At 45.4% G+C, this 26,836-nt stretch overlaps 1 protein-coding gene across 1 annotated transcript in view; it reads right to left on the reverse strand.

Annotated features, from left to right (window-relative positions):
* Positions 1 to 26,836, reverse strand: part of LOC144505369 (ran-binding protein 17-like) — a 1,005,849-nt gene that overhangs the window by 775,776 nt on the left and 203,237 nt on the right. Inside the window, exon 11 of the mRNA XM_078231487.1 lies at positions 21,650 to 21,796. Within this exon, the coding sequence (XP_078087613.1) occupies positions 21,650 to 21,796 (147 nt within the window). The remainder of the gene's footprint in view (positions 1 to 21,649; positions 21,797 to 26,836) is intronic.

Raw genomic sequence — 26,836 nt, forward strand, 5'->3', positions numbered from 1 at the left:
ACCCGTAAACAGCAAGATGTTTTGATAAGCGGTTGGGTATTTCCCAATTCCTTGGTTTTGATGCGATCCAATTTTCAATTAATAACTCCATAGCAAACTCAAGACAGGATGAACCCAAATGGTTAGTCCATTTGCACATACTTAAAAAATGAAAAGAGGGTTTGCAACGTCCCCTAATAAAGGGATGGATAGAGAAAATAAAGATTTACAGTGCAGAAACCACAGAGAAAAGAGATATTGGGGTATAATTTCTGGTCTGAAATGCCGGGTTACGTTGATTAAGTGCGCATAGGACATCACAGAAGTCCCGGGTGCAGGTGCGCTGAAAGAGCACCAATTTTAAACCTCCAATCGAGGGTCCTGAAGCGCTAAACTGCAGATGTGCTGAAACCTCCACCACTTGCGCTGTTGTTATATGAGTTTTTGCCCTTATTTTTTTGCACTTTTAGTTTTGGTCTCGCTGCAGCGCATAGAGGCAGCAGACATTCTTTGGGTTGATTATTTTTTTGGTATGTGATTTAAAAAGTTGTTTAACATATACGTAAAGCACAGCAAATGAAAGAATGATTTTTAAATTTTTTTACAACTTTGCCATAACAACTAATTCCATTAGTCTCCTCCCTCTGCAACTGGATCCGGAACTTCCTGATTTGATTTGATTTAGTATTGTCACATATATTAACATACAGTGAAAAGTATTGTTTCTTGCGCGCTATACAGGCAAAACATCCTGTTCATAGAGAAGGAAACGGGAGAGTGCAGAATTAGTGTTACAGTCATAGCTAGTGTGTAGAGAAAGATCAACTTAAATGCAAAGTAAGCCCATTCAAAAGTCTGACACCAGCAGGGAAGAAGCTGTTCTTGAGTCAGTTGGTACGTGACCTCAGACTTTTGTATCTTTTTCCCAACAGGGTGTGTGGGGTCCTTAATTATGCTGGCTGCTTTGCCGAGGCAGCGGGAAGTGTAGACAGAGTCAATGGATGGGAGGCTGGTTTGCATGATGGATTGGGCTACATTCACAACCTTTTGTAGTTCCTTGCGGTCTTGGGCAGAGAGCAGGAGCCATACCAAGTTGTGATACAATCAGAAAGAATGCTTTCTATGGTGCATCTGTAAATGTTGGTGAGAGTCGTAGCTGACAGTCCAAATTTCCTTAATCTTCAGAGAAAGTAGAGGCATTGGTGGGCTTTCTTAACGATAGTGTCAGCATGGGGGACCAGGACAGGTTGTTGGTGATCTGGACACCCAAAAACTTGAAACTCTCGACCCTTTCTACTTCGTCCCCGTTGATATAGAGAGGGGCATGTTCTCCTTTACACTTCCTGAAGTCAATGACAATCTCCTTTGTTTTGTTGGCATTGAGGGAGAGATTATTGTTGCCGCACCAGTTCACCAGATTCGCTATCTCATTCCTGTACTCTGTCTCGTCATTGTTTGAGATTCGACCCACTACGAGGTGTAATCAGCAAACTTGAAAATCGAATTGGAGGGGAATTTGGCCGCACAGTCATAGATGTATAAGGAGTATAGTAGGGGGCTGAGAACACAGCCTTGTGGGGCACCAGTGTTGAGGATGGTCGTGGAGGAGGTGTTGTTGCCGATCCTTACTGATTGTAGTCTGTGAGTTAGGAAGTTCAGGATCCAGTCACACAGGGAGGTGCCGAGGCCCAGGCCATGGAGTTTGGAGATGAGTTTCGTAGGAATAATAAGTGTTGAAAGTTGAGCTGTAGTCAAAGAACAAAGAACAGTACAGCACAGGAAACAGGCCCTTCGGCCCTCCAAGCCTGTGCCGCTCCTTGGTCCAACTAGACCAATCGTTTGTATCCCTCCATTCCCAGGCTGCTCATGTGACTATCCAGGTAAGTCTTAAACGATGTCAGCGTGCCTGCCTCCACCACCCTACTTGGCAGCGCATTCCAGGCCCCCACCACCCTCTGTGTAAAAAACGTCCCTCTGATATCGGAGTTATACTTCGCCCCTCTCACCTTGAGCCCGTGACCCCTCGTGATCATCACCTCCGACCTGGGAAAAAGCTTCCCACTGTTCACCCTATCTATACCCTTCATAATCTTGTACACCTCTATTAGATCTCCCCTCATTCTCCGTCTTTCCAAGGAGAACAACCCCAGTTTACCCAATCTCCCCTCATAGCTAAGACCCTCCATACCAGGCAACATCCTGGTAAACCTTCTCTGCACTCTAACGCCGCCACGTCCTTCTGGCAGTGCGGCGACCAGAACTGGACGCAGCACTCCAAATGTGGCCCAACCAGCGTTCTATACAGCTGCATCATCAGACTCCAGCTTTTATACTCTATACCCTGTCCTATAAAGGCAAGCATACCATATGCCTTCTTCACCACCTTCTCCACCTGTGTTGCCACCTTCAAGGATTTGTGGACTTTCACACCTAGGTCCCTCTGTGTTTCTATACTCCTGATGACTCTGCCATTTATTGTATAACTCCTCCCTACATTATTTCTTCCAAAATGCATCACTTCGCAATAGGAGTCTGACAGAGTCACTCCCAGTCAATAGGAGTCTGACATAGGTGTCCTTTTTACCCAGGTGTTCCAGGGTTGAGTGCAGGGCCAGGGAAATAGCGTCTGCTGTGGACCTGTTGCAGCGGTAGGCAAACTGTAGTGGGTCCAGGTAGTCCGGGAGGCTGGAATTAATTCATGCCATGGCTAATCTTCCGAAGCACTTCATAATGATGGATGTCAGAGCCACCAGCCGGTAGTCATTAAGGCATGCTGCTGGTGTTTCTTAGGTACCGGGATGTTGATCGTCTTCTTGAAGCAGATAGGGACCTCAGATTGTTGTAAAGAGAGATTGAAGATGTCTGTGAATACCTCCGCCAGCTGATCCGCGCAGGATCTGAGTGCACATCCGGGTACCCCATCCGGGCCAGTTGCTTTTCGTGGGTTGACCTTCAAGAAAGCTGCTCTGACATCTGCAGTGGTGACCCCAGATACAGGTTCATCCAGGGCTTCCTGGATGGAGGGCATACTCTCGCTGACCGCTTGCTCAAAACAGGCATAGAATGCATTGAGTTCATCAGGGAGGGGTGCGTTGGAGCCGGCGATTTTACATGCCTTCATCTTGTAGCCTGTTATGTCTTGCAGACCTTGCCATAGTCAGCGGGGGTTGGTGTGGCTAGCCTGGGATTCTAGCTTGGTCCGGTATTGTCTTTTGACATCTTTGATGGATCTCCTTGGACCGTATCTGGCTTCCTTGTATCGGTCAGTATCGCCTGACTTGAACACCTCAGACCTGGACTCAGCAAGCAGTGGATATCCCTGTTTATCCATGATTTCCAGTTGGGGAAAACACGGATTTGCTTCTTTGGCACACAATCTTCTACGCACTCACTAATGAAGTCAGTTACTGTAGTGGCGTACTCGTTCAGGCTGGTCGCAGAGTTTTTAAATTCCTAACCCAAAGACCACAATCAGTAAGGATAGGCAACAACACCTTCTCCACGATCATCCCCAACACTGGTGCCCCACAAGGCTGTGTTCTCAGCCCCCTACTATACTCCTTATACACCTATGACTGTGCGGCCAAATTCCCCTCCAATTCAATTTTCAAATTTGCTGGCGACACCACCGCAGTGGGTTGAATTTCAAACGATGATGAGACAGAGTGCGGGAATGAGATAGAGAATCTGGTGAACTGTGCAACGACAATAATCTCTCCCTCAATGTCAACAAACGAAGGAGATTGTCATCAACTTCAGGAAGCGTGGTGGAGAACATGCCCCTGTCTACACCAACAGGGATGAAGTAGAAATGGTCGAAAGCTTCAAGTTTTTAGGTGTTCAGATCACCAACAATCTGTCCTGGTCCCCCCATGCCGACACTATAGTTAAGAAGGCCCATCAACGCCTCTACTTTCTCAGAAGACTGAGGAAATTTGGCATGTCAGCTACGAATCTCACCAACTTTTACAGATGCACCATAGAAAGCATTCTTTCTGGTTGTATCACAGCTTGGTATGACTTCTGCTCTGCCCAAGACCGTAAGAAACTATAGAAGATTGTGAATGTAGCCCAATCCATCACGCAAACTAGCCTCCCATCCATTGACTCTGTCAACACTTCCCGCTGCCTCTGCAAAGCTGCCAAGCACAAATAACAACCCCACACACCCAGGACATTCTCTCTTCCACCTTCTTCCATTGGGAAAAAGGTACAAAAGTCTGAGGTCATGTACTAACCAACTCCAGAACAGTTTCTTCCCTACTGCCATCAGACTTTTGAATGGACATACCTCGCATTAAGTTGATCTTTCTCTACACCCTAGCTATGACTGTAACACTACATTCTACATTTTCACTGTATAGTAATACATGTAATACTGGGGGGTAGGTACAGGGGAAATGTTAGGGGGAAGTTTTTCACACAGAGGGTGGTGGGCGAGTGGAATCGGCTGCCGCCAGTGGTGGTGGAGGCAAACTCAATAGGGTCTTTTAAGAGACTCCTGGATGAGTACTTGGGACTTAATAGGATGGAGGGTTATAGGTAGGCCTAAAAGGTAGGGATATGTTCGGCACAACTTGTGGGCCGAAGGGCCTGTTTTGTGCTGTAATTTTTCTATATTTCTTCTATGTTTCTATGTGACAATAATAAATCAAATCAAATTAAAAATGTTCGTTCATATATAACAAACTGGATGTCAGTGTCTGATTGAATTTCAGCATTTGGAATTTGCTATATATCTTAAGCAGTTAATATGTTTTAAGCATTTACCTGATGCAATGTCAATCCTTGTGTAACTCAGCTAGTTCAAATGCTTCAGGAAAGTGTTTCCCTTAAGATGACATATGCAAGTCTCCTGTAATTTTTATTCCAATTTTAAAAGTCTTCCTGATGCAATGTTGATCCTTATGCAACTTGGCTAGTTCAAATGCTTTAGGAAAGTGTATCACTTAAGATGAAATATGCAAGTCTCCTGTAAGCTGATGTGAATTAGATACTACAGAATGCAGTGCAGCTTGAAAATTTGGAGTCATGTTCTACCACTGCTGGAATATCGTGCTTTTTCACTGAAATTATTTTTGAGACTTTGATGTGGACATGGACAAGTCATACCACATGTAAAATCCAAACCCTTCCCTCTCCCCTTTTCCCCTTCCCCCTCCTTTCCCCCTCCCCACCTCTCGTCATATCCATTTCTCATCGCCTTGTTAAGCAACAACAGAATTGTTGTGTTAATGTATAGATACTTTATTGACTATTGTTAGAGAAATATATTTTGTTAGAAACTTGAAAAGACAAGGCAATTAAACATCTCAGTGCAGCTGCTGAAGTAAAATGTTTACATGATATCAAAGTTTCGTATTTATAAAATTATTTTTGTTAATAGATATCTTCCATTGAACTACAAAACTCTACTAATGCTTTATTGAAACAAAACAAACATTTAAATATGAAATTATGCTTTATTGAAACATACAGAACAGTTAAATATAAGAACTTTTGAGTTTGTTTGGGTTTAATCTCAGTTTGTTTGGGTTTAATCTGTTTGTTTGGGTTTAATCTCAGTTTGTTTGGGTTTAATCTCAGTTTAGAGTCTCCCACCCTCCCTGCTCCTCTAACCTAAAAAAAAGGACTCGGAGTGAGAGCAGGTAAGCTTTTTTTCTCTCTCTTTCGTTTCTTATTCAGGGAAGTTAGCAGAGATGTCAGTGCAGGCAGTGCAATGTTCCTCCTGTGGGATGTCAGTGCAGGCAGTGCAATGTTCCTCCTGTGGGATGTCAGTGCAGGCGGTGCAATGTTCCTCCTGTGGGATGTCAGTGCAGGCAGTGCAATGTTCCTCCTGTGGGATGTCAGTGCAGGCAGTGCAATGTTCCTCCTGTGGGATGTCAGTGCAGGCGGTGCAATGTTCCTCCTGTGGGATGTCAGTGCAGGCAGTGCAATGTTCCTCCTGTGGGATGTCAGTGCAGGCAGTGCAATGTTCCTCCTGTGGGATGTCAGTGCAGGCAGTGCAATGTTCCTCCTGTGGGATGTTTGAGGTGAGGGACACCAGTAGTGTCCCAACTGAGTACACCTGCAGGAAGTGCATCCAATTCCAGCTCCTTGAAGACCGTGTTAGGGATCTGGAGCTGGAGCTGGATGAACTTCGGATCATTCGGGAGGCAGAGGTGGTCATAGATAGAAGCTTCAGGGATGTAGTTACCCCGAAGAATGAAGATAGATGGGTGACGGTGAAAGGGGCTGGGAGGAAGCAGTCAGTGCAGGAATCCCCTGTGGTCGTTCCCCTCGGCAACAAGTATACCGCTTTGGATACTGTTGAACGGGACGACCTACCAGTGGTAAGCCGCAGTGACCAGATCTCCAGCACTGAGTCCGTCCCTGTGGCTCAGAAGGGAAGGGGGGAGAGCAGGAGAGCAATAGTTACTGGGGACTCGATAGTTAGAGGGACAGATAGGAGATTCTGTGGCAGCAAAAGAGACTCACGGATGGTACGTTGCCTCCCGGGTGCCAGGGTCCGTGATGTCTCGGACCGTGTTTTCAGAATCCTTAAGGGGGAAGGGGAACAGTCACAAGTCGTGGTACACATTGGTACCAACGACATAGGTAAGAGAAGGGATGGGGATTTAAAACAGGAATTTAGGGAACTAGGGTGGAAGCTGAGAGCCAGGACAAACCATGTTGTCATCTCTGGTTTGTTGCCGGTGCCACGTGCTAGCGAGTTGAGGAACGGGCAGAGTGCAGATAAACACATGGCTGCAGGGATGGTGTAGGAGGGAGAGTTTCAGTTTCATGGATGATTGGAGCACATTCTGGGGGAGGTGGGACCTGTACAAACAGGACAGTTTGCACCTGAACCAGAGGGGCACCAATATCCTGGGAGGGAAATTTGCTACAGCTCTTCGGGGGGTTTAAACTAATTTGTCAGGGGGATGGGAAAAGGAGCTGTAGTCCAGAAGCCAGTGTTGAGTGTAGTGAGGTACTGAGGAGGGTCTCAAGGTCGCAGAAGTGTACCGGCAGACAGGAAGGTGGGTTGAAGTGTGTCTACTTCAATGCAAGGAGCATCCAGAATAAGGAGGTGAACTTGGAGCGTGGATTGGTACTTGGGACTACGATGTTGTGGCCATTACAGAGACATGGTAAGAACAGGGACAGGAATGGTTGTTGGAAGTTCCGGGGTATAGATGTTTCAGTAAGAGTAGGGAAGGTGGTAAAAGAGGCGGAGGAGTAGCATTGTTAATCAAGGATAGTTTAACGGCTGCTGAAAGGCAGTTCTAGGGGGATCTGCCGACTGAGGTAATATGGGCTGAAGTTAGAAATACGACAGCAGCGGTCACGTTGTTGGGGGTTTTCTATAGGCCCCCAAATAGTAATAGAGATGTGGAGGAAGAAATTGCAAAGCAGATTATGGATAGGTGTGGAGGTCACAGGGGAGTTGTCATGGGTGACAACTTTCCAAATATTGATTGGAACCTTTATAGGTCGAATAGTTCGGATGGGGCAGTTTTTGTACAGTGTGTGCAGGAGGGTTTCCTGACACAATATGTGAATAGGCCGACAAGAGGTGGGGCCACATTGGACTTGGTACTGGGTAATGAACCGGGCCAAGTGTTAGATTTGGTTGTGGGAGAGCACTTTGGAGATAGTGACCACAACTCTGTGTCTTTCATTATTGCAATGGAGAGGGATAGGACATTACGGCAGGGCAAGGTTTACAATTGGGGGAGGGGTAATTATGATGCGATTAGGCAAGAATTAGGGAGCATAAGATGGGAACAGAAACTGTCAGGGAAAGGCACAAATGAAAAGTGGAGCTTGTTCAAGGAACAAATACTGCGTGTCCTTGATAGGTATGTCCCTGTCAGGCAGGGAGGAAATGGCCGAGTGAGGGAACCATGGTTCACAAAAGAGGTGGAATGTCTTGTCAAGAGGAAAAAGGAAGCGTATGTAAGGATGAGAAAACAAGGTTCAGTTGGGTTGCTTGAGGGTTACAAGGTAGCAAGGAATGAGCTAAAAAAAAGAGCTTAGGAGAGCTAGGAGGGGGCATGAGAAGTCCTTGGCGGGTCGGATCAAGGAAAATCCCAAGGCTTTTTGCTCTTATGTGAGAAATAAAAGAATGACGAGGGTGAGGTTAGGGCCGGTCAAGGATAGTAGTGGGAACTTGTGCATGGAGTCAGAAGAGATAGGAGAGGCAATGAATGAATACTTTTCTTCAGTGTTCACCAAGGAGAGGGACCACGTTTTTGAGGATGAGAGTGGGATACAGGCTGATAGGCTGGAGGAGGTAGATGTTCTGAGGGAAGGTGTATTAGCAATTTTGAAAAACCTGAGGGTCGATAAGTCCCTGGGGCCAGATGGGATATATCCTAGGATTCTTTGGGAGGCAAGGGATGAGATTGCAGAGCCTTTGGTTTTGATCTTTGGGTCCTCACTGTCCACGGGGATAGTGCCAGAGGACTGGAGAGTGGCGAATAGAAATCATCATCATAGAAACCCTACAGTGCAGAAGGAGGCCATTCGGCCCATCGAGCCTACACCGACCACAATCCCACCCAGGCCTGACCCCCACATATTTTACCCACTAATCCCTCTAACCTACGCATCTCAGGACTCTAAGGGGCAATTTTTAACCTGGCCAATCAACCTAACCCGCAAATCTTTGGACTGTGGGAGGAAACCGGAGCACCCAGAGGAAACCCACGCAGACACGAGGAGAATGTGCAAACTCCACACAGACAGTGACCCGAGCCGGGAATCGAACCCAGGACCCTGGAGCTGTGAAGCAGCAGTGCTAACCACTGTGCTACCGTGCCGCCGTTGAATGTTGCTCCTCTGTTCAAGAAAGGAAATAGGAATGAACCTGGTAATTATAGGCCAGTTAGTCTTACTTCGGTGGTCGGTAAGTTAATAGAAAAGGTCCTGAGGGATAGGATTTATGACCATTTGGAAAAATGCAGCTTAATCCATGATGGCCAGCACGGATTCGTGAAGGGTAAGTCTTGCCTCACAAATTTGATTGAATTCTTTGAGGATGTAACTAAGTGTGTAAATGAAGGTAGGACAGTTGATGTTGTATACATGGATTTTAGTAAGGCGTTTGATGAGGTTCCCCATGGTAGGCTCATGAAGAAAGTAAGGAGGTGTGGGATAGAGGGAAATTTGGCCGATTGGATAAATAACTGGCTATCTCAGAGAACACACTAAGAAGTTTAACAACACCAGGTTAAAGTCCAACAGGTTTATTTGGTAGAACATTAAGGATGTGGAAGCATTGGCTACCAAATAAACCTGTTGGACTTTAACCTGGTGTTGTTAAACTTCTTACTGTGTTTACCCCAGTCCAACGCCGGCATCTCCACATCATATCTCATAGAAGGCAGAGGGTGGTGGTGGATAGAAAATTTTCAGACTGGAGACCAGTTACCAGCGGTGTACCACAGGGATCAGTGCTGGGTCCTCTGCTATTTGTGATTTTTATCAATGACTTGGAGGAGGGGGCTGAAGGGTGGGTCAGTAAATTTGCTGATGACACCAAGATTGGTGGAGTAGTGGATAAGGTGGAGGGCTGTTGTAGGCTGCAAAGAGATATTGATAGGATGCAGAGCTGGGCCGAAAAAGGGCAGATGGAGTTTAACACTGATAAGTGCGAGGTGATTCATTTTCGTAGGACAAATTTGAATGCGGATTACAGGGTCAACGGCAGGGTTCTGAGGAATGTGGAGGAACAGAGAGAGCTTGGGGTTCATATCCACAGATCTCTGAAGGTTGCCACTCAAGTGGATAGAGCCGTGAAGAAGGCCTATTGTGTGTTAGCGATTATTAACAGGGGATTTGAGTTTAAGAGCCGTGGGGTTATGCTGCAACTGTACAGGACCTTGGTGAGACCACATTTGGAATATTGTGTGCAGTTCTGGTCACCTCACTGTGACTATCCAGGTAAGTCTTAAACGATGTCAGCGTGTCTGCCTCCACCAGCCTACTTGGCAGCGCATTCCAGGCCCCCACCACCCTCTGTGTAAAAAACATCCCTCTAATATCTGAGTTATACTTCGCCCCTCTCACCTTGAGCCCGTGACCCCTTGTGATCGTCACTTCTGATCTGGGAAAAAGCTTCCCACCGTTCACTCTATCTATCCCGTTCACCCTATCTATCCCCCTCGTAATCTTGTACACCTCTATTAGATCTCCCCTCATTCTCCGTCTTCCCAGGGAGAACAACCCCAGTTTACTCAATCTCTCCTCATAGCTAAGACCCGCCGTACCAGGCAACATCTGCACTCTCTAACGCCTCCACGTCCTTCTGGTAGTGTGGCGACCAGAACTGGACGCAGTACTCCAAATGTGGCCTAACCAGCGTTCTATACAGCTGCATCATCAGACTCCAGCTTTTATACTCTATACCCCGTCCTATAAAGGCAAGCATACCATTTTTCCAGCCTATCTATATCCTGCTGTATTGCCCGACAATGCTCATCGCTATCCGCAAGTCCAGCCATCTTTGTGTCATCCGCAAACTTGCTGATAACACCAGTTACACCTTCTTCCAAATCATTTATATATATCACAAATAGCAGAGGTCCCAGTACAGATCCCTGGTAAGAAGTCTCACAACACCAGGTGACATTGTTGTTGGTGCAAGCTCGATGGCACAAATGGTCCCCTTCTGCACTGTAGGGATTCTATGTGTGGGATTTTCCAGCCGTGTTCACCCCGAAGCTGGAAAATTCCACCTGAGGTCGACAGACCTTTCCATTGTCCACCCCTCACAATTCCTGTGGCGGATGGAACGGGAAAATTCACCCCGATGATTCTGTGACTCTAAATAGTACTTTCAGGATATAATAGTACAGTGTACAGTTTTGATCTTCTTACTTGAGAAAGCATATACTTGCATTTGGGGGGTACAGAGGAGATTCACTAGATTGATTCTGGAGTTGAGAGGGTTGGCTTATGAGGAGAGACTGAGCAGGGACATTGTCTATAGGGATTTCAGTCAGGCATTTGACAAAGTCCCACATGGCAGGTTGGTTAAGAAGGTTAAGGCTCATGGGATACAAGGAGAAGTGGCTAGATGGGTGGAGAACTGGCTTGGCCATAGGAGACGGAGGGTAACGGTCGAAGGGTCTTTTTCTGGCTGGAGGTCTGTGACCAGTGGTGTTCATGATGTGGAGATGCCGGCGTTGGACTGGGGTAAGCACAGTAAGAAGTCTCACAACAATCTTTAACCTGGTGTTGAGAGACTTCTTACTGGGCCTTACTGAAATCCCTATAGACGACGTCCCTGCTCAGTCTCTCCTCATAAGCCAACCCTCTCAACTCCGGAATCAATCTCGTGAATCTCCTCTGTACCCCCCAATGCAAGTATATCCTTTCTCAAGTAAGAAGATCAAAACTGTACACAGTAATATTATATCCTGAAAGTACTATTTAGAGTCACAGAATCATCGGGGTGAATTTTCCCGTTCCACCCGCCACAGGAATTGCGAGGGGTGGACAATGGAAAGGTCTGTTGACCTCAGGTGGAATTTTCCAGCTTCGGGGTGAACACGGCTGGAAAATCCCACCCATAGAATCCCTACAGTGCAGAAGGGGACCATTTGTGCCATCGAGCTTGCACCGACAACAATGTCACCCAGGCCCTATCCCCATAACCCCATGAATTTACGTTGCTAATCCCCCTAACACTGAGGGGCAATTTAGCATGCACATCTTCGGACTGTGGGACGAAATCGGAGCACCCAGAGGAAACCCACGCAGACACAGGGAGAACGTGGAAACTCCACACAGATAGTCACCCAAGGCCAGAATTGAACCCGGGTCCCTGGATCTGTGTGGCAACTGTGTTAACTACTGTGCCACCATGTTGCTCTAAATCTGCATTGTATTATATAACTTTTTAATGTGTGTGGCATGCTTATATCTGTTTGTGTGTTTAGAATATGGCCAAATCTTCTTGAACCATGATTTGGATACCTGCCTGAGATCGATCAAAGGAGAGTTCACGTTTTGGGCTGTGGAAAATCTAGATCTGTTTATCATTAGCATTCTTCTGCCTTGCTTACTTTATTTATAGTTAGAACATAGAACATAGAACAGTACAGCACAGTACAGGCCCTTCGGCCCTCGATGTTGTGCCGAGCTTTGTCCGAAACCAAGATCAAGCTATCCCACTCCCTATCATTCTGGTGTGCTCCATGTGCCTATCCAATAATCGCTTGAAAGTTCAAAGAACAAAGAACAATACAGCACAGGAACAGGCCTTCGGCCCTCCAAGCCCGTGCCGCTCCCTGGTCCAAACTAGACCATTCATTTGTATCCCTCCATTCCTACTCCATTCATATGGCTATCTAGATAAGTCTTAAATGTTCCCAGTGTGTCCGCCTCCACCACCTTGCCTGGCAGCGCATTCCAGGCCCCCACCACCCTCTGTGTAAAATATGTCCTTCTGATATCTGTGTTAAACCTCCCCCTCCTTCACCTTGAACCTATGACCCCTCGTGAACGTCACCACTGACCTGGGGAAAAGCTTCCCACCGTTCACCTTATCTCTGCCTTTCATAATTTTATACACCTCTATTAAGTCTCCCCTCATCCTCCGTCTTTCCAGGGAGAACAACTCCAGTTTACCCAATCTCTCCTCATAACTAAGCCCTTCCATACCAGGCAACATCCTGGTAAACCTCCTCTGTACTCTCTCCAAAGCCTCCATGTCCTTCTGGTAGTGTGGCGACCAGAACTGGACGCAGTATTCCAAATGCGGCCGAACCAACGTTCTATACATCTGCAACATCAGACCCCAACTTTTATACTCTATGCCCCGTCCTATAAAGGCAAGCATGCCATATGCCTTCTTCACCACCTTCTCCACCTGTGACGTCACCTTCAAGGATCTGTGGACTTGCACACCCAGGTCCCTCTGCGTATCTACACCCTTTATGGTTCTGCCGTTTATCTTATAGCTCCTCCCTACATTATTTCTACCAAAATGCATCACTTCGCATTTATCAGGATTGAACTCCATCTGCCATTTCTTTGCCCAAATTTTCAGCCTATCTATATCCTTCTGTAGCCTCTGACAATGCTCCTCACTATCTGCAAGTCCTGCCAATTTTGTGTCGTCCGCAAACTTACTAATCACCCCAGTTACACCTTCTAAAGTTCCTAAAGTGTCCGAGTTCACTATCACAGCAGGCAGTCCATTCCACACCCCAACCACTCTCTGAGTAAAAAACCTAGCTCGGACATCTCTCCTATATCTCCTACCATGAACCTTATAGTTATGCCCCCTAGTAACAGCTACATCCACCCGAGGAAATAGTCTCTGAACGTCCACTCTATCTATCCCCCTTATCATCTTATAAACCTCTATTAAGTCGCCTGTCATCTTCCTCCGCTCCAAAGAGAAAAGCCCCAGCTCCCTCAACCTTTCCTCATAAGACCTACCCTCCAAACCAGGCAGCATCCCGGTAAATCTCCTCTGCACTCTCTCCAATGCTTCCACATCCTTCTTATGAGCAGCCTGGGAATGGAGGGATACAAACGATTGGTCTAGTTGGACCAAGGAGCGGCACAGGCTTGGAAGGCCGAAGGACCTGTTTCCTGTGCTGTACTGTTCTTTGTTCTTTGTTCAGACTGGGTCTATAATCATTAGAATTCAGAAGAATGAGGGGAGATCTTATAGGAACATATAAGATTATGAAGGGAATAGATAAGATAAAAACAGGGAAGTTGTTTCCACTGACAGATGAAACTAGGATGAGGGGGCATGGCCTCAAAATAAGGGGGAGCAGGTTTAGGACTGAACTGAGGAGGAACTTCTTCACCCAAAGAGTTGTGAATCTGTGGAATTCCCTGCCCAGTTGAGGCTACTTCATTGAATGTTGTTAAGGAAAGGATAGATAAATTTTTGAACAGTAAAGGAATTAAGGGTAATGGTGAGTGGGCGGATAAGTGGAACTGAGTCCACAAAAAGACCAGTCATGATCTTATTGAACGGCGGAGCAGGCTTGAAGGGACAAATGGCCTACCCCTGCTCCTCGTTCTTCTGTGTGGTAAACCACTGTTATATGTTATCTGTAGTGGCTAACCACCGTAGTTAGTATTTCTCAGTACCTGTATATGTGGCACATCCCTGTCGGTTCCGCCCAAGTGTCCTCCCCCTGGTCTGGGTATAAAGGCGGTGGCTCCTCTTCCTTGCTCTCAGTTCAGACCAGATCACCGACAGGGATGGCTCCAAGTTCTTTCTAATAAAAGCCTATTTGTCTTGCTCACAACTAGTCTCGGCTCGATTGATAGTGCATCATTATGTCTTATGTTCTTTACAAATTTGAAACAAATAAACATTTGTTTATTTATACATATTAAATAATATTTACGTTCAATAATTAAAATAATTTAAAAATTACAGTTTGAGTGAGCCAATAACAGTAGTATTAACTACTTAAAGGAAATAGCAAAAAAAATGAAATACAAATACAAATAGATACCTTTTACAAGAGCAGGGTCCCGTTTTCAATGCAAAACTGTCTTTTGGAACCTGGACCTCAATGGGCGTTCCCAGGCTTGCTGTGTCATAAGGGGGCATCGTTAGCAATCTCTTGCAATGTACTGGGACCTGGTCAGATGGCTGCGCTGATTGTCTGGGGCTGCTGCACACATCAGTAGTTTCAGCAGAGCTGCTCAGGAAATGTAAGTATGTAAATTCTTTATTTTTGGCGGCTCATACATTTCCACCAGCAATCGGAATTTACTGGCCATTGTTTCACCTGGATTCCAGAGTCCAGAATTAAGTCTAATGAGGTATTCCTTCACGGAGATTGGTGAGCTGAAAACGAATGCTGTACACATCACATTTCCAGTGGTGTTGACTTCACACTGAGATAGGCATACATGGTTGAATCAGTCTTGTAGGTGATGGTACAGTATTTCCAGCAGAAGCAATGTAGATGGGACCAGATATTCTTTTCTGTGAGGCTGCCAGTTAGATGATGAACAGCAGACTGAATTTTACAGTTCAACAAGGCAATATTACTGGGTCCAAGAGCCACAGAGGTCTGTGTCAGATAACTCCCAATGCTCCATGCTGAGTCTGACAAAGGATGTGCCTATTTTGTCTGGTTCACCGATATTGTTAAGTGTCTCAACCATTAAGAGTTGAAAGGGAATTTGTGAGGCCCTTTGTCTTAATTGATGATCAGACTCCTGTTGGTCAGCCTGGGTTATGAGATGCAGATGGTCTTTGAATTTGGCCTGTGCAGCTCACAGGGTGTTGTTGTTAGCTCCTATGAGATAACAATGTATGTGTTTCCCCTACACAGTAAGAAGTCTCACAACACCAGGTTAAAGTCCAACAGGTTTATTTGGTAGCAAAAGCCACTAGCTTTCGGAGCGCTGCTCCTTCATCAGGTGAGTGGGAATTCTATTCACAAACAGGGCATATAAAGACACAGACTCAATTTACAAAATAATGGTTGGAATGCGAGTCTTTACAGGTCATCAAGTCTCAAAGGTAAAGACAATGTGAGTGGAGAGAGTGTTAAGCACAGGTTAAAGAGATGTGTATTGTCTCCAGACAGGACAGTTAGTGAGATTTTGCAAGCCCAGGCAAGTCATGGGGGTTACAGATAGTATGACATGAACCCAAGATCCCGGTTGAGGCCGTCCTCATGTGTGCGGAACTTGGCTATCAGTCTCTGCTCAGTGACTCTGCGCTGTCGTGTGTCGTGAAGGTCGCCTTGGGGAACGCTTACTCGAAGATCAGAGGCCGAATGCCCGTGACCGCTGAAGTGTTCCCCAACAGGAAGAGAACAGTCTTGCCTGGTGATTGTCGAGCGGTGTTCATTCATCCGCTGTCATAGCGTCTGCATGGTCTCCCCAATGTACCATGCCTCGGGACATCCTTTCCTGCAGCGTATCAGGTAGACAACGTTGGCCGAGTTGCTAGAGTATGTACCGTGTACCTGGTGGATGGTGTTCTCATGTGAGATGATGGCATCCGTGTCGATGATCCGGCACGTCTTGCAGAGGTTGCTGTGGCAGGGTTGTGTGGTGTCGTGGTCACTGTTCTCCTGAAGGCATCCTTTCCCCTATCCTGCCATGCAGTTCCTTTTGTTTTATGGGTCACACGTAGACATAGAGCCAACCATTTTAAGGATCTTTGTTTGGTTTTTAAAATTTTAGAAATAGCCATCTGGATTTCTTAAGTAAAGGCTTAGTTCCTCACAATGTTATTTCTAAACTTATTTTTAATCGGGTCTAAGTTGCATTTAATATAAGATCTAGTTGGTAATACTGGCAGAAAAACCCTAAACTTCTCCGTCTGACATTGTTTTGGTCATTATCTTAACAAAGGAACAAACCAGATTATTTTAAATGGGTTACAACACATGAAAATATGAGGTAAAGAGATGCCATTAAGTAACACTTAATATTGAATGTATACAAAATAAATAGCCTGTTTGGTTGAAAAAGGGCACCTTTCCAAAATTTGACCATTTTTGGCAAATTTTGTGCTGATAAACATAGGTGTTAAAGAACAGAATAGCTTTGCACTTCTGGTGATCATTACCTCAATCACATGTTCACTCTGGCAGATACAGAGTTCCCTCGATTCTGTTCCAACGATATTTTTTACCTACAACCTTAGACAAACCTTATTGCTTCGCAATATTTTTTCCACTTTGCATGCCAGGTAATCTTGTGGCCTCTATAACGCATATGTCGACTTGTAATTTGGGTCTACACTCACTGGAAGCTGGTTTGCAATTAGAGTCTTAGGAGGTTTACAGCATGGAAACAGGCACTTTGGCCCAACTTGTCCATGCCATCCAGTTTTTACCACTAAGCTAGTCCCAATTGCCCGCATTTGGCCCATATCCCTCTCTACCTATCTTAACCATGCAACTGTCTAAAAGCTTTTTAAAAGGCATCTGCCTCTACTACTGTCTCTGGCAGCTCATTCCAGACACTCACCACCTTCTCTGTGAAAATATTGCCTTCTGGACCCTTATGTATCTCTCCCCTCTCATCTTAAACTCATGCCCTCTGGTATAGACTGCCCTACATTTGGGAAAACATATTGACTATCAACCTTATCTATGCCCCTCATTATTTTATGGACCGCTATAAGATCACCACTAAGCCTCCTACGCTCGAGGGGAAAAAAGTCCCAGACTATCCACCCTCTTCTTATAACTCAAACCATCAAGTCCTGGTAACATCCTAGCAAATCTCTTCAACATTCTCTCCAGTTTATACTATCCTTTCTATAATAGGTGACCAGAACTGTACACAGTATTCCAAGTGTGGCCTTGCTAATGTCTTGTACAACTTCAACAAGACGTCCCAACTCCTCATAGAATCATAGAATCCCTACAGTGCAGAAGGAGGCGATTCAGCCCATCAAGTCTGCACCAACCACAATCCCACCCAGGCCCTATCTTCATAATCCCATGTATTTACCCTAGCTAGTCCCCCTGATACTAAGGGGTAACTTAGCATGGCCAATCCACCTAACCCGCACGTCTTTCGGACTGTGGGAGGAAACTGGAGCACCCAGAGGAAGCCTACGCAGACCCGGGGAAAACATGCAGATTCCACACAGACAGTGACCCGAGCCGGGAATCAAACCCCGGGTCTCAGGCACTGTGAGGCAGCAGTGCTAACAACTGTGCCACCCATTGAATCCTGCATTCAATGTTCTGACCAATGAAACCAAGCATGCTAAATGCCTTCTTCACCACCCTGTCCACCTGTGACTCCACTTTCAAGGAGCTATGAACCTGTCCTCTGAGATCTATTTGTTCTATAAATCTCCCCAACGCCCTACCATTAATTGAGTAGGCCCTGACCCGATTCTATCTACCAAAATGCATCACTTCACATTTATTAAACTCCATCTGCCATTCATCGGCCCACTGGCCCAACTGATCAATGTCCCGCTGCAATCCAAGATAACCTTCTTCAATGTCATCTACAAACTTACTAACCATGCCCCATAAATTCTCATCCAAATCATTAATATAAATTAAAAAATAACAGTGGACCCAGCACTGATCCCTGGTCAACAGCTGGTCACAGGCCTCCAGTTTGAAAAACAACCTTCTATAACCGCCCTCTGTCTTTTGTCGTCAAGCCAATTTTCTATCCAATTGGCTGTCTCACCGTGGATCCCGTGAGATTTAACCTTACGCAACAACCTACCACGCGGAACCTTGTCAAGGGCCTTGATAAGACAAGGTACCGCATGGTAGGTTGTTGCATAAGGTTAAATTTCACAGGATCCAGGGTGAGACAGCCAATTGGATACAAAATTGACTTGACGACAGAAGACAGAGGATGGTTATAGAGGGTTGTTTTTCAAACTGGAGGCCTGTGACCAGTTGTGTGCCTCAGGGATCAGTGCTGGGTCCACTTATTTTTTTGGTCGACTGCACTGCCCTCATCTACCTTCTTGGCTACCCCTTCAAAAAACTCAATCAAATTCGTGAGACATGGTTTTCCACTCACAAAGTCATGCTGACTATCCCTAATCAGTCCTTGCCTCTCTAAATGCCTGTAGATCCTGTCTCTCAGAATATCTTCCTACAACTTACCCACTACAGACATTAGGCTCACTGGCCTGTAGTTCCCAGGCTTTTCCCTGCAGCCCTTCTTAAACAAAGGCACAACACTTAAGAACATAAGAACATAAGAAATAGGAGCAGGAGTAGGCCATCTGGCCCTTCGAGCCTGCCCCGCCATTCAACAAGATCATGGCTGATCTGAAGCGAATCAGTTCCACTTACCCGCCTGCTCCCCATAACCCCTAATTCCCTTATCGATCAGAAAACTATCTACCCGTGATTTAAACATATTCAACGAGGAAGCCTCCACCACTTCAATGGGCAGAGAATTCCAGAGATTCACTACCCTCTGGGAGAAGAAGTTCCCCCTCAACTCTGTTCTGAACCGGCCCCCCCCTTATTTTGAGGCTGTGCCCTCGAGTTCTGGTTTCCCTTCTAAGTGGAAAGAATCTCTCCACCTCTACCCTATCCAGCCCCTTCATTATCTTATATGTCTCTATAAGATCACCCCTCATCCTTCTAAACTCCAACGAGTACAGACCCAATCTGTTCAATCTCTCCTCATAAGCTCCACCCCTCATCTCCGGTATCAACCTGGTGAACCTTCTCTGCACTCCCTCCAAGGCCAATATATCCTTTCGCAAATAAGGGGACCAAAACTGCACACAGTACTCCAGTTGCGGCCTCACCAGTGCCTTGTACAGTTGCAGCAAGACCTCCCTGCTTTTATATTCTACCCCCTCGCGATAAAGGCCAACATTCCATTCGCCTTCTTGATCACCTGCTGCTCCTGCAGACTGAGTTTTTGCGATTCGTGCACAAGGACCCCCAGGTCCCTCTGCACAGTCGCACGATGTAATTTTTCTCCATTTAAATAATATTCCAATTTACTATTATTTCTTCCAAAGTGGATAACCTCACATTTGCTAATGTTATATTCCATCTGCCAGATCCTCGCCCACTCGCTCAGCCTATCCAAATCTCTCTGCAGACTTTCCGCGTCCTCCACGCAATTCGCTTTCCCACTCACCTTCGTGTCATCAGCAAACTTGAATACCCTACATTCAGTCCCCTCCTCCAGATCATCTATGTAAATGGTAAACAATTGAGGCCCCAGCACTGATCCCTGCGGCACGCCACTGGTCACCAACTGCCAACCAGAAAAGCACCCATTTATCCCAACTCTCTGCTTCCTGTTAGATAGCCAATCCCCAATCCACGCCAACACCTTACCCCTAACTCCGTGTACCCCAATCTTCTGCAGCAACCTTTTGTGAGGCACCTTATCGAACGCCTTCTGGAAATCTAAAAACACCACATCCACCGGTTCCCCTCTGTCAACCGCACTAGTGACATCTTCATAAAAGTCCAGTAGATTCGTCAAACACGACTTTCCCTTCATGAATCCATGCTGCGTCTGCTTGATCGAACCATTCTTATTCAGGTGCTCTGTTATTTCCTCTTTAATAGTGGACTCTAGCATCTTCCCAACTACGGACGTTAAGCTAACCGGCCTGTAGTTACCCGCCTTTTGTCTACTTCCTTTTTTAAACAGCGGCGTAACAGTAGCTGTTTTCCAGTCAGCCGGCACTACCCCAGAGTCCAGCGAATTTTGATAAATTACTACTAACGCATCTGCTATTACATCAGCCATTTCTTTCAGTACCCTGGGATGCATTCCATCCGGGCCCGGGGACTTGTCTACCTAGTAGTCTACCAAGCACCACCTCCTTAGTAACAGCAATTGTATTAAGGACCTCCCCTCCCACCAACTCTCGATCTCTAATATTCGGCAAACTATTTGTGTCTTCCACCGTGAAGACCGACACAAAGAACTTATTTAAAGTCTCAGCCATTTCCTCGTTTTCCACTATTAAATCCCCCCTCTCATCTTCCAAGGGTCCAACATTCACTCTAGCCACTCTATTCCTTTTTATATACTTGTAAAAACTTTTACTATCATTTTTTATATTTTGAGCTAGTTTAGTTTCATAATCTATCTTTCCTTTCTTAATTGCTTTCTTAGTCGTTCTTTGTTTTTCTCTAAAGCTTTCCCAATCCACTAATTCTCCACTATTTTTGGCCACTCTGTACGCATCTGATTTTATTTTAATACTCTCCTTTATTTCCTTCGTTATCCACGTCCGGTTATCCTTTTTCTTACAGTCCTTCTTTATCACCGGAATATATTTTTGCTGAGTACTTTAAAAAATCTCCTTAAAAATCCTCCACTGTTCCTCAGCTGCCCTACCTACCAGTCTGCTCGCCCAGTCTACATTAGCCAATTCCACCCTCATCCTACCGTACTCCCCTCTGTTCAAGCAGAGGACACTGGTTTGGGACCCTACTTGCTACCCTCCAATCTTCAGGCACCTCACCTGTGGCTGTTGATTATTCAAATATCTCTGCTAGGGGACCCACAATTTCTTCCCTAGCCTCCCACCACGTCCTGGGATACACTTCATCAGGTCCCAGAGATTTATCTACCTTGATGCGCTTTAAGGCTTCCTTCTCTGTAATATGCACACTGCTCAAGACATCACTATTTATTTCCCAAAGTTCCCTAACATCCCTGCCTTTCTCAACAGTAAATACTGATGAGAAATATTCATTTAGGATCTCACCCATCTCTTGTGGATCTGCACATGGATGACCTTGTTGATCCTTAAGAGGCCCGACTCTCTCCCTAGTTACTCTTTTGATCTTTATGCATTTGTACAAGCTCTTTGGATTCCCCTTTGCTTTATCTGCCAAAGCAATCCCATGTCTGCCTTTTGCCCTCCTGATTTCTCTCTTAACTCTACTCCGACAACCTCTGTACTCTTCAAGGGGTCCACTTGATCCCAGCTGCCTATGCATGTCAGATGCCTCCTCCTTTTTGACCAAAGCCTCAATATCCTGAGTCATCCATTGGCCAGCTACGTTTCTCGTTTTTCTGACCAAAGCGGATAACCTGATATTTCTCCACAGTATATTCCATCTGCCAAATGTTTGCTCAATTTCCTCTCCAAATCCCTTAGAAGTGTCTACATCCTCCTCACAACACTTTCACTTAGTTTTGTGTCATCTGTCAGCTTAGAAAATGGCTGGGACTCAATCAAGTTAAGGCTTCTTACCTGCAGACTGGTGACTGTGAAGTTAGCAATCAACCGAATAATTTCAGGGTAACCATCCACCATCACTATTTCACCCAGCTGATAATTGGTCTTCAGTCGAGCCAAAAATCTGCAGAATTCATGATAGTTGTTTGCATCAGATAAACCCTGGTGCAAGAAAAAGACAACATAATCAGTAAACATTTTGCCATTCCAAATTAAAAGTGACATTTAGCAACAGGAATTGCATCGATTTTGATGACAAAATACCAGAACTACAAGATGTTGGAACATTGCCTTCGTAGAAATGTTGGCATCATGTAAATTTCAGGCAACATTCTCGAAATGGTGCCATAGCAGTTTACACAAACTGAGCATTTACAAAGGAAAAGTACATTAGTCTTGTCCTAAAAATCATTCTTGATTCAGATTTGAATTCATTGGCAATGCTTTGTTAAAAGAACAATAAGCCAACATGTAGTCTATTTAGAATGATACAACATGGAAGGAGGCCATTCAGTCCATCAATTTCATGTTGGGAAGCAATCCAATTGGAAGCAGTTCAGAGAAGATTCACTCGACCAATTCCAGAGATGAAAGGTTTGACATACGATGAAAAGTTGAGCAGGTTCGGCCTATACTCACTGGAGTGCAGCTCAATGAGAAAACAACAGAAACAGTATTGTTTGTTGCTGAGACCAGTGTTCAGTTAATTTGAAAAATCCAGCAAGCTAACTAAATTATGCCACAGTCTATTTCTAATGGCAGGTTTTCCTAAAACCTTAGCATTACCTTTTACTGTACAGCGAAGGTCTAATGATATCAAGACACAGCTCTGAATTGTCCATTGTTGATACTAAATTTGTCAAATGTCACAACTTCGGCAATACTAGCCAGAATTGAACAAAAAGTTACAAATCTGAACTGATTGCTAATAACTGGTGGAGCTAAGTTAATACAAAGAACATAATGGTTACAGTCTTGCCACCAGGATCTAAGTGCTGGGGCAAGTGAAACCCCAAAGTGATTCCCGATTGGTTAGCTGGGGTGTCTTTCAGAAGATCACTCCTTGACAGTGACCAGACACCACATTCTCTCCACACACAACCCCGCCCCCCCCCCTCCCCACCCAGCCCCGCTACCCCTGTAAGGGAAATTGTACTGGATATTGTATGAGTTTAGTATGAAATTCAGATTCACTTGTAAGGGAAATTGTACTGGATATTGTATGAGTTTAGTATGGAATTCAGATTCATAGGTTTTAGTGAAATAATAAAGCAGATTTAGATAAGTAGTGAAAATGGATATGTAACCTAAAGTAACTTCGTGTGACCTAATATAATCAAGTGTAGTCGATATGATCAAAGTGGAGGAACTAGAGAAGTAATATAGCAATCACTAATTAAGGAAAGCAGACAATAGTCACTTAAGAAAACAAGGAAGACTGCTCGGTGGTTCAACTTAATAGTGGACCATAAACCAGCAGAGAGAATGTCTTTTCTGCTAAACACATTAGTGGACCATAAATCAGCAGGGGGATGTCTTTTCTTCTAAACACATTCGCCTTAGCTTACAAAACCACGATTATTGTACAAACAGAAAAGTTCAGATAAGAGCAAGAGTTATAACCACCATGGTTTAAGAAACGAAGAGATATAACAGGGAACGACCAAATGCAAAGAAAACAGATAAAGGGTCAACTAAAATTAATGGTGGCCAAAGAAAGATAGGGCTGTAGGGTAAGATTACAACCAAGGACAGGCTGTAAAAGGGAGATAAGGATCTTGAGATAGGAGGCTGAAATGTACATAAAAGATTGTAAGCCCAAGGGCTCTTTGGAGTGTTCCGGACGTTCCCGACTTTATCTCTTGTGCTGAGAAATAAAGTCTATTGCTTGGAAGATCGCTGCTCAGACTCTCTGTTTTAATTGATGTGAATAAATTGTCGTCCTGGGGAACCACGACAAAATTGGCGCTGCTTAGCAGGGTTGGTGAGAGATCGCCCAGAAAAGCATCTGGAAGGAGTGGCGGAGACGGTGGTCCAACCGGAACCGAGAGGTCCCCAGCCGGCCTTCTGTCAACAAGGTAAGCAGACTTGCATGCATGTAAATCCTTGTTGTCAGAAAGGGGTTTTCTCGAGGCCCGGCGCACCCGGCTCTCTGCTGGTCCTGGATCTCCCCAACCCAAAAAGATATCCTGCACAGGTAAAACCAAATTGTGTAAAATTTTTTGAGAGACTGAGTCTGATCTGAAGAGCAGAATTTTTGCATGCAAAAGCGCGCTGCGAATACTGTATTGTCTGTGAATGGGTAAAAAGTGAGACGGGAAAAAGGCCGAAAGCTAAAGTAATGCAATTAGGTTAAGTCAAGCGGTTTGGAGCGGGTTTTTCAGGTCACGACTTGCCCAGAAGAGAGTAAGTGTGGGAAAATCTGCCAGTCCAAACCTACCCAGGACCTCGGGTAAGGGACGTCAACCGAGAGGGAGAGAGATCAGTGAGAGATCACTCTCTGACCTAATACAGTAGCCAAAAGCACAGGAGTGGATTTTAACCACAGGAAAGGGGAGTAGCAGCTAGAATAGAGGAAGTAAAAGACCAATTTGAACAAACTGGTCTGAGAAAACAGCGTGAAGGACAGAAATAAGAGAGAGAGTCGGAACATAGGTAGGGTAATAACTAACAACTTGAAAAATTACCCTGACAAAACTGCCTGGTGACAAGATTGAAAATAACTAATCTTTGAATAATAACAAAAACGGAAGCAACACTGGATTGGAAAAAGATTACACACATAATTAACTTAGAGGAGATAAAGAATGAGTGGCCGTATGTAAAATGGGAAAGAGTAGTCGATAGGAATTGGATAGACGAAATAAAATTGGAAACCCTAGAGAAATTAATAAAGGGATCTGACCGATACAGGATTCTTATACACATAGACGAGCAAGTGAAAACCTACTACCCTCTGGCCCGGGAGAGGAAAATAGTGCCGGGACAGGGGACTACGGGGAAGTGGATATCAGGACCCCGGTTAGAATTACAGATATTGGCAAAAGAAATCCAAAGGAAAGGTAAACAGGGGACTGAGCACGGAAAAACAATACAGCAAGTAATAATCACTGTGATACCTAACTCTGACAGACTAAGTGACAAAAATTGTGACAGTGATCCAAAAAGATGAGTAATGGCGCACCAAGTTAAGACACCAGTGGAGATATTAGGGGATAAGTTCCCAGCCCTTAGGGGAGATATAGAACACGTCTCTAAAAAATGGGCCAAAAGAACAAATAAGACCAATACACAGTGGCCGGAGGAAGGCACATGGTCCATAGAGAGGTGTGAGGACCAGAAGGGAATGATAAAGAACTATAAGATTAAGGATAAAACGAGCAAAAGAAGGGAAAAGCGAGAAAAGGAGTTAGAGATATTAGCCCTATTCCAACAAGAAGGGAAAGAGAGAAGAGGGGTATGGAGGGGAGGTAGAATGCAGATGCCAGTACAACTTGAGGAAAAAGCAAAATTGGAAGATCCAAACGTAGCCCCACCCCCATACTTAGAGAAACAGAGCTCCACGGGACTGTACCCAGTTATATCAGGCACAATGAATTTTGAGGGAGAATATGACATAGAACAGATGACGAAGGAGGAATGGGCACGAAAGGAGGGAGAAAAGAAACAAGGTATAGAGGAAGCAGCTAGGAAAACAGAAGAGGTTTTGGAGGAGCTGAATCTCAGGAGGAAGGAGTTAGAGGACGAAGTAAAGGTGGTAGAACTTTTGGAATGGGTAAAGAAGGTAATGAAAAAGGAAAAAGAACGAGAAGAGGGAGGAGAAAATGTTAGAAATAAATATGAGGGGAAAACAGGAAATGATTTTTGCGAGTATGCAAGTGAGACATCACAAGGATGGAGGTGGAAGCACCCAGAGGAAGGTAGAATGGCGAGAGAGACGGAAGGAGAAACAGAAGAGAGTAGTGAAGACGAAGGGAGGCAATCAATGTTAGGGGTGCAAAGAAAATCAAGGCGGGAAAGGCACCCACCTGTAAAGTTTCCAGATGTGGATAGGAGAGGGAAAAGGGTATTCCCGGTGATTCTGAAGGGTGGCAGACCGCAGTATATCCCTTGGTCAGGTCAGGATTTGCCTAATTTAATTAATGAATTACCCAATATTTTGGATGGGGCTGGAAGGTGGATTGGACAGTTGGAGGCAGGGATGGTGGGAAAAAGGATGGCACTGGGCGACATCAAAGCTCTCCTGACAAAGGTGCTAGGAATGGACCAAATGGCGGAAGTAATGAGACGTGCTGGCATCCCGACCGCAGCTTATGACCCAGCGGTGGATGGGATACTAATGGACCAGTACCGCCAAGACATCTGGCAGGCACTGCGGGATATGTACCCCAATCGAATGGATGTAAAAACCCTAAAGGGAGAGCCACTGGGTGAGGAGGAGAATGCAGCTGTGTATGTGGAGAATCAATTAAAAAGGTGGAGAAGGGACACGGAGAGGGACATTTTAATAGACCCACTGACCAACTCCATGTTCCGGGCTGCAATCCTAGAGGGCTTGCCAGCCCCAGCTAAGACAAGGCTGGAGGAAGTGGTGGGCTTGGACTCAAAAAATTACCGAGAGTTTGTGGATTATGTTGCCCATGCAGTAGAGAGACATCGCAAAGATGAAAAGAATGCAGACAAACAGCTGAAGGAGGTACAACGTAAACTCCTTCAGGCACAGTTGGAGGAGATCAAAAGCAAGGATAAACTGAAGGCAAAAGAGGATCTCGCACCCAGAAAAATAGCACCAATGATGGTGGAGCAAAAGCCAGAGGAAATACCTGCACTAATCAAAGGGGGGAGCGGAGATGGAGGCCAGCCCGTCATAACCTATAACATTTCTGCCTTCCCACTGTCCATGAACCCAGGAGCCTATGGCCTAAATTATCAAAAACCATACGCCCTGCAAAGTCAGACTGACTGGAATAGAAATGGGAAAGGACAGGGAGGTGGTAGGTCACCCTATCAGAATCAGAGAGGACAGGGACAGGTTAATTATCAGACTCCGAGACAGGGACCATTGCCTGGCCCTTCAGGTGTGTGTTGGGGGTGCGGGGAGGCAGGGCACATAAAAAGGAATTGCCCGCGGAATTTCCCCAGACAGGGAGAAAACCAGCAGCAGACAGGCCAACAACTGATCCAAGGATCGCCAAACAGCAT

This window comes from Mustelus asterias, chromosome 16 (genome assembly GCF_964213995.1).
Source record: "Mustelus asterias chromosome 16, sMusAst1.hap1.1, whole genome shotgun sequence".
In the NCBI taxonomy this organism is placed as follows: domain Eukaryota; kingdom Metazoa; phylum Chordata; class Chondrichthyes; order Carcharhiniformes; family Triakidae; genus Mustelus; species Mustelus asterias.